This window comes from Miniopterus schreibersii, assembly GCF_964146895.1.
Source record: "Miniopterus schreibersii genome assembly, chromosome: 12".
Lineage (NCBI taxonomy): Eukaryota > Metazoa > Chordata > Mammalia > Chiroptera > Miniopteridae > Miniopterus > Miniopterus schreibersii.
The window spans coordinates 15,442,419-15,458,409 of NC_138112.1; the positions used below are offsets into that span (position 1 = coordinate 15,442,419).

A 15,991-nucleotide genomic window follows, 5' to 3' on the forward strand; every position below is an offset into this window, starting at 1 on the left:
ATTTAACATAGCTATCACAAACAATATATAGTGTAAAGACACACACATACACTTACACATACACCTACACATACTGTGGAATTCTAAGAAAGATAAGTGATTTGAAATCATGAAAGCAAAACTTACCTCCTTCTAAATCATATCTGAATAAGCCAAGAACCCACTGGGTAAGAATGCAAGGAGTAAAAATATAGTGACTATAATCATCAACTGTAAATTTGGCCCGCACCTGTAGAAGAAAATACAGTAAATCATTTGTCTACTTTTCAGTCACCTTTAACTCACAGAAATGCCCATTTCTACCAGTGTATGGAACTGTATTTCAATTTAATTGATTTCCTTAGTTATCTTGTATATTATATTTTGTGAAGTTAAAATTAACATCTAAGAAGGGTTGTTCATAGGCTTCAACAAACTGCCAAAGGTTGTCCATGGTAAAAAATAAAATATAAAATAAAATAAAATAAAATATAAAATAAAATAAAATAAAAAAATAAAAGGTTAAAAAGTGCTGCTAAAGAAAGAAATTCAAACGTAAGCTTTATGAAATGGTGGTTGCAATAAGGCACTCAGAGATCTAGGTAAGACCCATTTTCTAACAGCGGGAACCACAGAGCCACCTTATGTTCAAGAAGCCACTGAACTTTTATTTATTTATTTTTAATTTTATTTTTGTTTAAAATATTACAGATGTCCCTTTTTCTCCCCAATGACCCGTTCAACCCCGTTCCTTCCCACTCCCTAGTCCCTCTCCCCATCACTGTCCGTGTCCTTGGGTTGTGCATATATGCATATAAAATCTTTGGTTACTCTCTCCCCCTCCACCCACCCGCCCTCCTCCATCCCTCTGACATTCATCAGTCTCATCTATGCCACTGAACTTTTAACACATCAAAGTGTCCCTCTCCAATAGACAACCAGTAAAGAGCCTGTCCCTTCCTCTCCATGGACAGAGCCTTTGCTTTTATTCTGGTCTTGATCATTGAACATTTGAATTAATTTTTTAAAAAATAAGGAATTTCTTGCTTTCTAATTTATCTTTTCCCACTTTTACTCCAATACTATAAAAAGCATCTTCCACAAACACTTTTGTAACTTTCACATACTATTAGATTTACCTAGGGAAACCTTTCATCTCCAACCACTCTGTAAATTTCTATTCATTTTTCAAAATTCAGATCCCATTTCACCTCCCCTTAACTACCTACCACACTCAAAAAAGTCATTTATTACCTCCCTACACTTTCTCTGTGACTTGTACATACTGTTGTTATACTTGTGACACTGTATTATTTATATGACAAGGTCCCTCATTAAACTGAACTTCAAAAGAACAGACTCAGTCAGTCATCTTTGCATCCCTATGACTGGTGCTGGAAAGAGACTATACTCAGTAAATGTCTTCTGCCATCCTTAAGGCCTATTTTCAAGTATCATCCCACTTTACCAAGGAAGGATACTTCAGATATTTCCTCATAGGTAACAGGAAAAAAATAAACATCAAACACTACTCTCGAGTTTGTCTATGCTGGGAAGACAGAAACTAATAGAAGTCAGGAGAAAGGTCTAGTTTTGGAAAAAAAGATGAACTCCATTCTAAATATTCTAAATTTGAGCTCATGGCAGAATAACCACCCACCACTGATTCATCCTGTCAACACTTACTGAGTGTCTGCTTGAAATTGTGCCAGGGGTACAATGGTGAATAAAGTACAAAGCGCAGCTGCCCTCACAGAGCTTATTCTAGTTAAAGGGTCTAAGAAACGCCAGGAAGAGAAAGCCTGGACATAAGCACAGGCCAGGATTAAAGACGGTCCTTTGAAGTGATACAAATAGACATGAAAACTACAACATACTGTAAATAAATATATACCTGTTCATACACTTGTACCATAGATCCTGCTAAGAGAGAAATTTTTGATGAAGAACCCCAAATAGAATGATTCTTCAAATTTTTATGTAAAACTGGTTCCAAATATGCTCCATAAATTGTCTGTAATTGCTCTCTTTCTGGGTAACTAAAAAAGAAAGTTGAAGTAAATATAAAAAAGAAGTTGAAATGAATCATTATTCTAAATTATTATTATTATTTTTTAATATATCTTTATTGGTTTCAGAGACAGGAAGGGAGAGGGAGGGAGAGATAGAAACATCAATGTTGAAAGAGTCATTGATCAGCTGCCTTCTGCACGCCCCCTCCTGGGGATCAAGCCCACAACCCAGGCATGTGCCCCGACCAGGAATCGATCTGCAATATCCTGGATCATAGGTTGATGCTCAACCACTGAGCAATGCATGTCAGGCCTAAATTATTATTTTAATGTTAAGTGACACCAGTGGTTTTCAAACTGTGCTGCTTTGAGACCTAGATACCTCCAACACTTACTCAGGGGCTAAGATCAAGCTCAATGTCCCTGTTCACACTTCAACCCAATTAGATCCCTAATTATCTGTTGTCGAATACTAAGGGTCCTAATAGAGGATTCCAACAAAATTACTTACAAATACAATTTTTTGAAAAACCACTGATCTTTAGAAAGGGGTAAAAGGAAAACTTTGCTGAGATAAGGCATTTTGAGTTACATAAAGCCAGCACACAGAGCAGTAATCCACCTCAGAACTATAAGAGAACTAATACAACAAATAAAATCAAACTCTTTCTCCCAAACTAAAATCTATCTGAATACAGGCTAATTGGTGGCTGTAACATTTCTGAAAGAAGAATGTTAATAGATGGTTACAATTAGCATGAAAACATAAAAACTAGATTTTATAAGGCAAAATATATCAGAGGAAACAGTGCCATAACCATAAAATTCCAAATTCCTGGAACAATTATGGACCATGGAGATGGGTGGATATATTAGGAGTAATGCTATCAGCCACTAACATAACCTAACTCTACTTTCTTCAAATTTAAATTCTGTTTAGTTATCTTCATAAAATTTAACAGTGCTTTTGTTTTATGAAATCGTAAAACATTTAAATCTAAAATCTACCATTCTGATTCCTGCTATTGGTATTTTAGAACAAAGAAAATACAAAACAGTTATATTTTATTTCTAATATATAAGAAATGTTGATGAAAGCCTTTATTATCCTAAATTATCGCCTATAGTTTGAGAAGGGCAGGAAAAAAATAGTGTCAAAGCTTAAGTTTAGATTATTTGTATATTCTACATTTTGAAGAAATATCATTAATGGATACCTTTAATAAAATGCAAATATGTCTTCCCACATTAAAAAAAATTAAAATACTAAGATACATACTCTATAGCACAAAGACGAACAACAGAAGTAAATCTGGTGGTGAGTTTATGTCTTCCTAGTCTTCCGCCAGCTGACATAGAAGCCACAATCTGAATATTTTCTAAACCAACCCATTCCAAATTTTCATCATAAAATCCTTGATATGTCAATACCTATTTGAAGATAAATTTAAAAAATAAGTTTAATGCTTAAGATTTTTTAATCATGATATATTTTTGCATAAAATTCAATTATTTCCAAATGCAATCATCATCCTCTACCTCTCTCAAGAACTGCAAATTGAAATATACTTTAACTTCTTATATTATCGAAAAATAATACTGTTCATGACTGTGTTCCATGAATGTTAGCTGAGTTACTATCCTTTTAAAATGCTTTCCCTCTAATAAACATTAAAATCCATATGATAGTATAAATCCAACAGCAATTATAAAACAAAGTGAAAGAAATCAGAAGAAAAAAAATAAGGAAAACATTGTGGGTTTTGTAAAGGTAAATTTGAAGATATATAAGCATAATAAGTACTAATTTAGAACTTAGGGTTTCTGATGTGCTGTGAATGAGATAAAGGGAGGCAAGCTCCTGCACTCCCTGAGACTGTATGGTCTCCGATGCCTCCACAGGCACAGGAGGCTAAAGCACTGAAGCAGACAGGACGCGCACGCCTGAGGGTGCCCAGCCGCTCTCAGAAGAACGCGAACCTCACACTGAAGCACACCCTTCCCCAACTCCACACCAGCCTCAGCTCCTGCTTCCCTCCTTTAGGAATAAGGGATCTGTAACAGGTAGAGAGTAAAGGCTGCTTTACTCTTCCTGTCAGACATCAACTCGATGTAACACGAGCTGCTAAAGGGAGGAAGACCAACAAAAGCAGACCTGGAACGAGACGGAGAAGCCTCAAGAGTTCAATTTCCATGACGCATGCTAGACAAAAGCGGCTCTAAGGAAGAAAGCAGGTCTTTCTAGAGGGAAGATGTGGCGGGGGCTGGGTGGAGGTGGGCAAAGGTGGGGGACCTGGGGACATCTGTAATAGTCCCCATTTGTCAACAATAAAAACAAAGTTAGAAACAAGTTAATGAAACTAAATTGGTTTCCAAAGATATCAAAACACTTCAAGTGATAAAGCTCACCTGTTGTAGGAATGCTACCAAAGTACTGGTCCCCCATTTATCAAGTTTGGGTAGGTTGATATCTTTTAAGTACAAAACAAGTCTTTCACAGTCTTTGGGTCTGTATACTCGGCCAGTATTAGTACTGATTACCATGCAAGTTTGGCTCAGTTTCTGCAGGAGATGTCGAGACGTTGTTTGTGCGCTACAGTGAACTGTAGCAATCTGAGTGGACCGGAGCTGGGAAAAGGCATACCTGAGCAGCATCCTAGGAAAGATGTATGACATCTGGCTTTTAAAATGCAACCAGTAAAATACTTTTTATATTCAATATAAAATTCCATTTTATAAATATTTCATTTTCTAAATTATGTCTGATGATGTTTAAGGGGAAAATGGTAAACATGGGTAGGATAACTTTCTAATTTTTAGACTAGAAAAAATATAGTCATATTTTAAGGCAATCCTGGGACTCTTTCAAAAACAACAACAAAAAACAAAGTTTACAGAAATAATTTATTTTCATAAAGTATATATTAAAGATACCAACTGTTTCTCCACAGTTGAAGAAAATATTTTAAGATAATAAGTTCTCCAAGTTAAGAAAAATTACTATGATTTCATAGAATTTAATTACAACTTGAAATGCGAAACTAATAATCCATGTGTCCTTTATCTCCAGAAACTCTACTCACTAGGCACTAAAAATAGGCTGAATTCCACTGAATTAAAAGGTGTTTCCAAATAGAGAGCTAAGGTCAAGATTCACTTTTTATAAATAAAGCAAATGATAATTTGTGAGTACATCTAAGGTATTCATTTTTTGTTGTGATTTTATGAGCAGATTCTTTTATAAGTATCTTCCAAATTGTTCTTTCCATTAAAAAATACATAACCTGGCAGTAAAAAAAAACCCATATTCTTCTCTAGAGTCATATTATTTTACAAGTAGTGACAATGAAAGAGTCCTTCATGAAAATGTAAGTACTAGTTTAACCAAAAAAAAAGGTAACAAAAGCTGTTAAATCATTTTAAAAAAGAGAAGCATAAATTCACAATATGCACCTCCATCAACATTTCTTGCTCTTACCCTTTGCCACATCCTTCTGGTCCCACAAGAATAAATGGCTGTTTAGTGTTAGAACTTAACCACGGTTTGAAATAATCTAGACCCCGTTGCATGTCAGGAGTCTGAATGACTGGAAGTGTTTGGCTATTACTGAAATCATCAGCAGTCAAGTTTTCTGGCTTCTTCAGAACGTAAGACGCTAATCGTCCTTGACTCGAGTCATAGTAGGTGTCCATTGGTTTGTGAGCATCTAGAGGGGATTCTCGCGCCCAATTAAAAACCTTAAGAAGAAAAAGTTGTGACAGGTTTTCGTATACTCCAAATAGAATGTGTGAAATTTTAATTCTTTAAAGTAACTGTCCCAAAGTTCAATTAAAGTAACATTTTATCTCAAATGTTATTCTCTAAATGATCATTTCAGCAAATAAATGTCATCTATTTTACATATACCCCAAGGTACAAATACATTCAACTTTTAATTGAGTCCTTATGAACACTAAATTGTAAATTACACAATGTAGGAATCCCAGACCCTTCATTTCCACCATGCTCTGGAGTGCCAATCAATTCTAATGTTACCACCACTGCTCACTGCTCTCAGCCCGTTACTCTTCTTTCTCACTTTGAAAACTGTTCTTTTCCCAGGTATAAAGCAGAGTTAGGCCCTAATGGTACTCTTCAGCAGCTGTATTCTGAACTTGGGCAAGAAGATACCTGCCTAAATGCAATACATAATATGGCAATGAGTGGTAACAATAAGAAGTTCCTGGTAACAGAGTGGCCACAGAAAGGGAAACAACAGAAAAAGTAATAAATGATGGTGTCAAAGAGGAAACAAAATTATAAAAATTAAGAAAGCTATAAGGAACATACGTTCAATTATTTCAACAGAGGGCAACAGAAAGAAATCCCTTAATATGTAGAAATGCTTTATAAACAACATAGGTGAACCTTACCTTTACATTTAATAAGCAAATATTTATAATGACTAATTCATCTCAGCAATCCTAACTGCTAAAACTATTCTGGTTAAACAAATAATTTAAAATACATATTATTCTAAGATTACAAATAAATAATTATATTTATTCATATAGCTAAGTAGGTTCAAAATGTCTAACAAAAAAGATTTGTTCCAAATTTTAGCCTATTAGAATATAAGTATATAAAATTTTAATAATATCATAAAATACAAACTAGTTCAGAAGAGAAAAATAAGTATATATGTGTATGTATGTACACGTGTATAAATGCATTATTATTCTAGTGAATGCATAATTTCAAAATTTAAAAGTTCTATACCTTATGGTCACAGGTCATTGTATTTTGGCAATTAAGAGTCAATGAAAATTTTTTTTTTTTTTAATTTATTTTTTTAAAAATATATCTTGACTGATTTCAGAGAGAGGAAAGGAGAGGGAGAGAGAGAGATAGAAACATCAATGATGAGAGAGTTATTGATTGAGCCCACAACCCGGGCATGTGCACTGACAGGGAATTGAACCCCAATCGCCTGGATCCTAGGTTGATGCTCAACTGCTGAGCCACGCCCAGCAGGGCGAAAAATTTTTTTAATGTGCACTGAATATAGGCTTTAAAATGTAATACCTCTTTGGTGAATTCCAGACGTGATTTCATGTTCAGATTTCCACCAAGTCCCCTTATGAGATTAATAATAAATTGGTCATGATCTTTGCATCCATGTAGATGTGACAAACCATTCATCACAGTCCCAACCAAACTTGTTTCCACCACATAGTCATTCTGTTAATTAAAATCCATGGTACAGACAAAAGGCAATTAGTTAGTTAACTTAGAACCATACAGATTGACATTCACATATCTTTTCTACGGATCATCTTTTAAATTTATCCCTCCTTTCAACTTGTAGAAAGTTTAGATTTCATTCAATTTATGTATAAAATACAAATTTTGAAAATAAAAGGTAATCATAAAAACACAACTGTATATCTCTAGCTGTAAGTATAAGAATCCTCAAATAGAAACATGGTTTGTTTACTTCCTAAACAGAATATAAAGGAAAAGGTAAATCAATGAGCATTGGTCTAAAAAGAAAAGTTCCTCATTTCGTCTTACTATTAAAAAAGAAGCTAGAGGCTAGATTGATGGCACTGGAAAAGTCTAATAAAAGTAGGCTTAAATGAAAAAGCATTTGGAGCTTTCTCTCTAGCAGAATTTTAAAATGAACTTTTTGGACTGAGGTCATATAGATGATTTTATTTTGTGGTCCTCTGGGGTCCCTGTGTAACTCCCGGGGAGTTAAGAGAGGAAAGGGTTCTCATCAATCTAAAATATTTACTAAGAAACAATTATGCATAGAATCTGTAAGCAGTGCTAGTTACTTTTTAAAAAATGATCTAAACAGAGTACTTGTATCGTAGAGCTCAAGTCTAGTAGAGGAAATGGTTAAGTTGTGGGAAGAGCTACAGAGAAGCAGAACAAAGTGTTTCGAGAAAGGGTAAGTCAGACTGAGGGTTCAAGGCCTCTTTGAAAAAGGTGACATTGATGCTAAAATCCGAAAAGTGAGATCTATCTGGCCATGTGACATATGCAAAGGTAAGCCACTGGTATAGTTAAGGAATTAAAAGAAGCCGAGTAAACAAAGGAAGAGTAGTTTAACTCAGAGAGGCAGACAAGGGCCGGAGTGTGTAGAATTATAAAGGCCATGATAAGGAGTGAAAATTTTATTTTCACTGCCTTTAAAGTGTTCTTAAGTAAGAGTGTAAAATGATACAATTTACATTTTTTAGAAAACCACTCTGTCTGCATAATAAATATTTTATAAGAGAAATAAGAGGAAGAACAGGAAAACAGGAGGATGGATGGAAATCCACTACTTAGGCCACGCAAAGGGTAGTAGGCTTTAAAGGCAAGACAGAGGAAACCCAAATGTTTTCCTCTAGATTATCTAATTTGCTAAATTAACTCAAGAAAGCAAAACTCTAGTTATAAATAAAATCTGCTTTGCTCTAGAACATCCATTATGGTATATCTCTCAGGATCTGAACATGGTGAACAAGGCACAGAATAAGAAAGAAGGAATTCTCAACACATTAAAAAAAAAAGGGCTTTTTTAACAATAACAGGAAACTGACCACAAAGCAAATCAGTTTATTTTCTAACTGAATCTTTGATATCCACTCTATGGCTTAATCATCTTATCCTGTCATCATTTCTATAGTCACAACCCCTAATACCTATATATTCCATCCAGTACCGTTTCTATTTCTCATTCTAACATTAACAGTATGCAAGTAGATGACCTCAAGGTATTTACACTGGAGAGCCTTGTTAGGCTCTGTATGTTTTATATTAATGAAATAACATATCTACTGAAAAGGTGCTACAACATAGGCATTAAGTATTTAATTGAGCACATTTATGCTCATTCACTCACTACTCTGTTATTAGCATACTTGGTTCTGGGGAAAAGATAAGCAGTAACACAGGCGTGGTGCTGGCTTTCAAGGTGCTTATAATTGAATATAAGCAACTATAATATAGTTAAAAGAAACTACACTACTGCAGAAAAACAAAGGAGGAGACAGCTCAGCCAGACTGAGGGCTGGTGGGAGTGGTGCTTTCCCTGAAGCCTTCAGGGGAACCTATTCATTGGCATCACTTCCCACAAATCCCTCTTCCTCCATCTTTCATCCTTACAAAGTCAGAAAGAAAAAAGGTTGAGCAAACTAAAGTGAGGTCTCCATTTCTCTGTACATCCTGTTTAATCCCAAGGTACTGACCTCTAAATCAAGTTCAGATTAACAGATACTTTCAAAAAACTCACTGCTATTTATTTCCTCTATTTTATACGTTCACATTTTTCTTAACAGCAATGACAGAAAAGAAAATGCAAGAAAAGGTGAAAAGAACCAAGTAGAATATCTGGATGCCCTCCACTGTCTTCTCTGCACGCTAAACTTCCATTCATGCTTCAAATTCACATGATCTCCTTTTTAAAACTTTCCTAAGGATTGTCCTGTTAATGTTCAACTCTCAAAGGCTCGATTACTGGTATGCTTGCCATATTTTAGATATTTAATCAATTTGTTGAATAAACAAATGACTTAATATTATAAATAACTCACCATCCTTTTACTACTTTAGTAGTAACTTGACATTGTGTTTAGCGTGATATATACATGAGTATTTAATGACACAGTAAAATGTGGCAAGATGGTTTTGTTATTAAAATTAGAAAGATAGTCCAATACACTGTATTCAAGATTTTTTGGTAAGCAGTGCAAGATATTGTGGATGGGACGATTAAAGTGTTTTAAGACTAACATAATAAAAGATTATGCCAAGAGACATAGAGGGATAGCAATGAAGACACCTACCTGTCACTCCACCCCCATATTCAGGCAGAGCTCTACTAAAAGGCAACTACATGCAAGCAACATTCTTAATCACTGTACTTCTCACCTAAATGATTAATTCTGAAATATTACAGTCAACGTACCTGCTTTAGAACCCACTGTAAAGCTTTTTCGAAGTAATCTCCAATCCAGTTTTCAAGGTTATTCCTGTATTTAGGAGGCTGATTCCTCAACCAAGATTTTATCAGAGAATTAATATCTGTCTCTTCATCACTAAAACAGATGAACAAACACATAAGAAATTGTTTTTTAAAAATTGTCAATTTACTTTCAAAACAAATTTCTGGTTCATTTGACATTATTCTTTACGTGTACCTGCCAGTGTACAAGAGTTGACTTTAGTTACTTCTGTGTACGTGTGTGTATGTGTTAGTTACTTCTCTAGATATACATACATAAAGGTATCATTCTCTATAAAATAAAGCAAAGAAATTTCATCTATATTACTATAAGTGTAAATTAAAGAATTACTATCTGGAGCTTAGCAAAAAACCTATCCTACTCAAATTGTAGCCTGCTTGTTGGAAATACAGAAGCCAAATCCCATCCCAGACCTACTGAAGCAAAATATTCACTTTAACAAATACTCCCTGGGTGATTCAAAGGCACATTAGAGGTCAAGATGCACTGGATCTTAACACAGGTCTTCAAAAATATTTTTTCTCTCTCTCTATCCTCAAAAAGCCAACTACGTAAATTCCCATGGCATTATTAAAAAATCTTTCTACAGTATAATTCTTTTAGGACTTAATTGTATGACTAACACCCAATGACTAATATTAAATATAATATTGGCATATTACTCAAAATTGTATCTTACATAATTATAAATTATAGTAAAACCAACCCATAGATTAATAATTTTAGAATTGACAGGGGCCCACAAGTTCATTATTTTTCCAATCTTCTAACACTGTTTCATAGCAGCACTATTAGATACCGAGCCCCTGAATTTCCCCTCTCACATTTCTATCCAGTCTAATAAGGAAAAGAAAAATGGAAAGATCAAAGGTAAATATTTCAGTTACACTGGATCAGCTCAAAACAGACAGACAAAAGACTCCCGGCTCCTTCAGAATAAAGACTTTGTCATGAATGGCATCTGCTTAAGGACTAGGGCAACTACTATCCAGATCTGTCCAAGACAATCCTGGTTTTTACTAGTTGCCCCAGAATAATTAATAGCATTCTCTTTCACTATTTTTTTTATTTTTCAATTATAGTTTCCATTATTTTGTATTAGCTTCAGTTGTATTCTCTATTAAAAGGCCCTCATTTGGCTTATTCCATAGCCAGTGCTCAATAAACATCTACTGAGAAATGAATGAAACCTATAACCAAGGTACAAGCTAATCAAACACGAAAAATGTTAATATGTATTTATATTTACATAAAATCACATATTCATTATGCCTCTCACAAACAATACCTGGTTCACCAACACTTTTCAAACCTCTACAGCAATAGGTGATCTTTTTTTCTGCTAAATATCCATGGCATTCTACTCATCACTTATTTTATTTATATTCTATCTTGTATTATAATTGTTGTTATATTTATCTTATCTCCTCTACTTGAGCATATGTTCCATAAAAACAAGCTCTCCATAAGTGTTAGTTTTACTCCTTTCTTGCTTTGTCTCTCCTAAAATGTCTAACTTAATGTCATATATGTAATATACATTCAATAAATATTTTTTAATTTAATTATAATCTTTCATTTTATCCTATATTTCTTCACAAGATTTTAAGAGTACATGAAATAAATAAGATAAATTGTGTGAGGTATTGCTACAAAAGCTATAAACCCACTGTTATATTTTTAATAAAACCTCAAAATGTTAGAGTTCACAAGTTCAATATGTTTTCAAAGAAGTAAGCAATGAAGTAATTTTAGAAACAATAAGTCTGAACCAATGTAATGACAAGATCATGTGTCATATAACATATAAAATAGCTATAAATAGCCTAAAACAGTAGAGCACTTTATGTAAACTGGTAAATATCAAATTCTAAACATAAATTCAGGAAGTAAAAGAGAACTTTCTAATTACTCATTTCAGGAACCAAAACTGGCTCAAGTGTCCATGTTCTGATAGGTCACTACTGTACAGATCTAAAATTGCTTTACAATTCACTTTTGCTCTTTAAGCCTCTTCCGGACACAGTGAAGAAGAAAAAAAGTATTAAGTAAAGAGGTTTCCAATTTATAAAATTAAAGGTTGGACTATAAGATCATTTTAACCTAGACTAGTCCTAAAATTCTAAAAATCTGAGATTCTATGATTGAAATATTAACATTAAGCTTTATATTATTAGCCTCTGCCCTAGCTGGGTGGCTCAGCTGGTTCAAGCATCATCCTGTACACCAAAAGGTTGTGGGTTCAAATCCCAGTCAGAGCACATACCTAGGTTGTGGGTTCAATTCCCAGTCAGGGTGCCTAGGTGCCAGAGGCAACCAATCGATGTTTCTCTCTCACATTGATGTTTCTCTCTCAGATCAACATTCCTCTCTCTCTCTCGTCGCCTCTCAAAAATCAATAAACATATCCTCAGGTGAGGATTAAAACAATAATACATAAATAAAATTATTAATCTCTAGCTCATAACTAGTATGTTCGCTTCTCTGAACTCAATCACAATATTTAAATAAAAATAATAGAACCCTGGACGGTATGGCTCAGTTGGTTGGAGTGTTGTCACGTATTCCAAAGGGCTGTGGTTTGATTCTCGGTCAGGACACATGCATAGGTTTCTGCCTGGTAGGGACGCATGCCAGGAGGAAGCCTATGGAAATTGTTTCTCTCTCTCACTCTCACTCTCCATCCCCTCTCTCTCTAGAATCAGTGAATATAACCTAGGGTAAGGATTAAAAAACAAAAGTTTAAATAAAAGTAACAGAAAAAAACAAGAAAACAAATTAAATACTGTTTCACTTAAGCAAACAAAAATAATTATTTAGTAATTGTGATAGGACTACATTGCTGAAATAATTCAATTGCAGTAAAACAGGAAGTCTCAGAATGAATTAAAACCTAGCAAACAAAAAGTTAATAAAAAAAGAGAAAAACAAATTATACATTATTTAGACAACCCATAATTCACTTAGCTATGAAACCAAAGTAACAATTGAAGAATATTCTAATATAATATATGCAGATGCTTTTATTGTTTACCTAAGAAAGATCATTCCCATTCTAGATATTGTGGCTGGCGAAGCACAACTCAAATCATGAGTTTCAAATACAAAGTTAACATTTGGGCCAAACTGAATCCTTTCTCCACTGGGCATAGTGAGCAGTCGGTTATCATCCAGAACGGAATTCAGAGACTCTATCCACTCAGGATCAATATCGCCATCACAGATTATCCATGAGCTGACATCTATTTTCAAACCATAAAAGTAAACATAGAATGAAAATATATGCAGTGATAATTTAAAAAAAGGAATAAAATAATTCTCTTATTCTTTAGTAGTGATTTCCATAAGTATTATTTTATATTCTCTGAAGCTAAATATAAGAACAAGGCATTGAACAGGTTGAAATTTTCATGTAAATTTGTATACAAATGTGCTGGAGAACCCAGCTATCCGGCTCAGTTGGCCAAAGACTCAGTTATACACCATGTGATAATACTCTCTTTATCTATGAACACACAGAAATGAAATCTCACTGAGAGAAAACACGGTGTGCAAGGCTTAAGTATTTCTATTCCTTTAATCTTGTGAGATAGCCTTCAGACCTTTGTCTTCTACCATGTCATAAGAATGTATGAATGCTTGCTATGTAATATATTTTAGAAAATATTGAGAACCCACTCTTTAGTGTGCTACATGAGAAATTTTAAAAATTCACCACTAACTTTTTTGATATTTAAAAAGGTGACTTCAAAGGGGAGAAGTAGTGAACAAGAGTGTATACAAGTCTTTCCACAAGAGAAACCTTTGTTATCCATCCCTCTTCAATGAGAGTGGTTTCAAGTTGTACTTGGACTTTTAAAACAATTCAAAGAGAAAAATACCAACAATAAAAGTGTGAGAAAGTCCTCTGGCCAGGTGGGTCAGTTGGTTGGAGAGTCATCCCTGCACCAAACAGTTGCATACTCGATTCCTGGTCAGGGCACATACCTGACCAGGTTTCGGGTTCGATCCCCGGTCAGGATGGGTACAGGAGGCAACAGATCGATGTTTCTTTCACATATCAGTGTTTCTCTCTCCCCTTCCTCTCTTTCTAAAATCAATAAAAACATATCCTTGGGTGAGAATTTTTTTTAAAAAGTGTGAGAAATTAGCATAGGTAATATCTGGTTCCTATTTAGTGTAATATTATTGACTAAATTGAAAAAGACTACACTGAAAATCCCTTTCAATGTTTCTAAACCATTCACTTAGAAAAACAACTATAATTAAATGACGACTTAACAAAAAGTAGGGAGTCTTTTCTGATTCTGGCTAAAAACTCTCTTAACCACCAAGCCAAAAAATTTAGGCCTTGAAGTCTACTGTTTTACGACTTAAATTTTCAAAATTAATTAAAACACTATTGAAACTGATGAGTTAAGTGTTTGCAAAGATACCAATTTTAACCCTAAATAAAAATTTGTCCTCTTGCTTATTTATGAGGCATTATGATATCAATTCAGCAGGGGAATATCTGAAATACTTTCAAAAATAAAGATAAATTTAAATTTTTTTTAAAAAGCAATAAAAATTTTTATATTTATGCAGTAAATTAATCTAGTTGTGAATTTCAATTCACCCAGATTACTCTGAGTTTCTATTATAATAAAAGTTGCTACAAAGTATAGGTCAAAATGATAGTATATCTTGGGCCTCTCCAAACTAAAATATCAATGTACATCATTAAAAGGCAGTTCATGGTCATGTATAAGACTTGATAAGAATAGCACTATACACAAGATCTACCATCCACTAAAACTAAGTAAAGCAAAGAATCACACAACAAAGACCAACCTTGAGGTTCTCGAACTACTTGGCGAGCACTATTTGTCAAAACACCATCAGACCATTCCCTCGTATCCATGTCAATATGGCCTAATAACTGATGTCTAGGCATAGCTTTGGGATTCATGGTATATTGTTTCACCACTTTGCCAATTTTAAGAAGTGCTGCCCTTAGCATTCTCCAAAGAGTTGATTTTCCAGCACCACTTGGACCAACAATAACAACTCCCATCCTCTGGCGTAATTGTTCATACAGTTCTAAAGCCTTCTTGATCTAGTAGAAAAGAACATGTTCACATGTGATTTATAGTACATGACCACACACAGCTCTGCTCTCATTCTATACATATAAGTCATTCTATGTAAATTAAGCCTTTGATTTCTTCAGGAGAGCATCACCATTTTACATATCAAATTTATATAAAATGGACCTATTATATGCCAGGCTCTGCAACAGGCACCAGGAATAAAGTGGTGAGCAAAAAACAGACACAGATCCTGCCTTCATGGAGACTACCATCTGGCGAGGGAGAAGCAATATTAATCAAATACACATGAAACGCTAAACAAATATATACAGGGGGTCCCAAAAGATGTATACACACGCTCTGAATAATTATAAAGACACTGTTTATTAAAATACATTTCACTTTCAAAACTGAGCTATCAGCTGTTAAAGTGTGTATACATTTTAGGGGGACACCCTGTATAATAAGAGTAATGAAAGCACATAACAAGGTGACCTAATCTGGACTTAAAGACCAGGGAAGGTTTCCCTGAGCAAGTGAGATTTAAGTGGAAAGACAAAAGATAAGTTGAAAGATAAAGAATAAAGATAGGTAATAAGGAATTAACTAGTAGAAAGAATCAATATAGTATAAAATATTCTTGACAGTTACCTGGTTGGGTATGATTTCATAATTGGCCTCCTCAAAGACTTGCTTTAATGCAGCACTCAGTTCATCATATTCTACGTCTTTAAAGTCAATTCCAGGAAACACATCTTTGATCAGCGCATCAAACCGAGTGCAATCAGCAAATGTAAACTTTGACATTGTATTAAGCCTCAATGCTTGCACCACAATATGACTTTCATTAACTAAAGAAAAAGTTTCATTTTAAAATTATAAGTTATAAATTTAATGACTATAAAAAGTTTTTAAGTGCCTTAATATGCA

The 15,991-nt window shown here is 34.2% G+C and overlaps 1 protein-coding gene across 2 annotated transcripts in view; it reads right to left on the minus strand.

Annotated features, from left to right (window-relative positions):
- DYNC2H1 (dynein cytoplasmic 2 heavy chain 1) overlaps positions 1-15,991 on the minus strand; it is a 244,420-nt gene that overhangs the window by 171,362 nt on the left and 57,067 nt on the right. For both annotated transcript variants that reach the window (XM_081152801.1, XM_081152800.1), the window contains exons 37-46: positions 15,713-15,912; positions 14,823-15,087; positions 13,024-13,231; positions 9,932-10,061; positions 7,057-7,212; positions 5,470-5,729; positions 4,401-4,647; positions 3,271-3,422; positions 1,874-2,018; positions 127-229 (exon numbers count right to left, since the gene is read on the minus strand). In XM_081152801.1, coding sequence (XP_081008927.1) covers positions 127-229; positions 1,874-2,018; positions 3,271-3,422; positions 4,401-4,647; positions 5,470-5,729; positions 7,057-7,212; positions 9,932-10,061; positions 13,024-13,231; positions 14,823-15,087; positions 15,713-15,912 — 1,866 coding nt within the window. The remainder of the gene's footprint in view (positions 1-126; positions 230-1,873; positions 2,019-3,270; positions 3,423-4,400; positions 4,648-5,469; positions 5,730-7,056; positions 7,213-9,931; positions 10,062-13,023; positions 13,232-14,822; positions 15,088-15,712; positions 15,913-15,991) is intronic.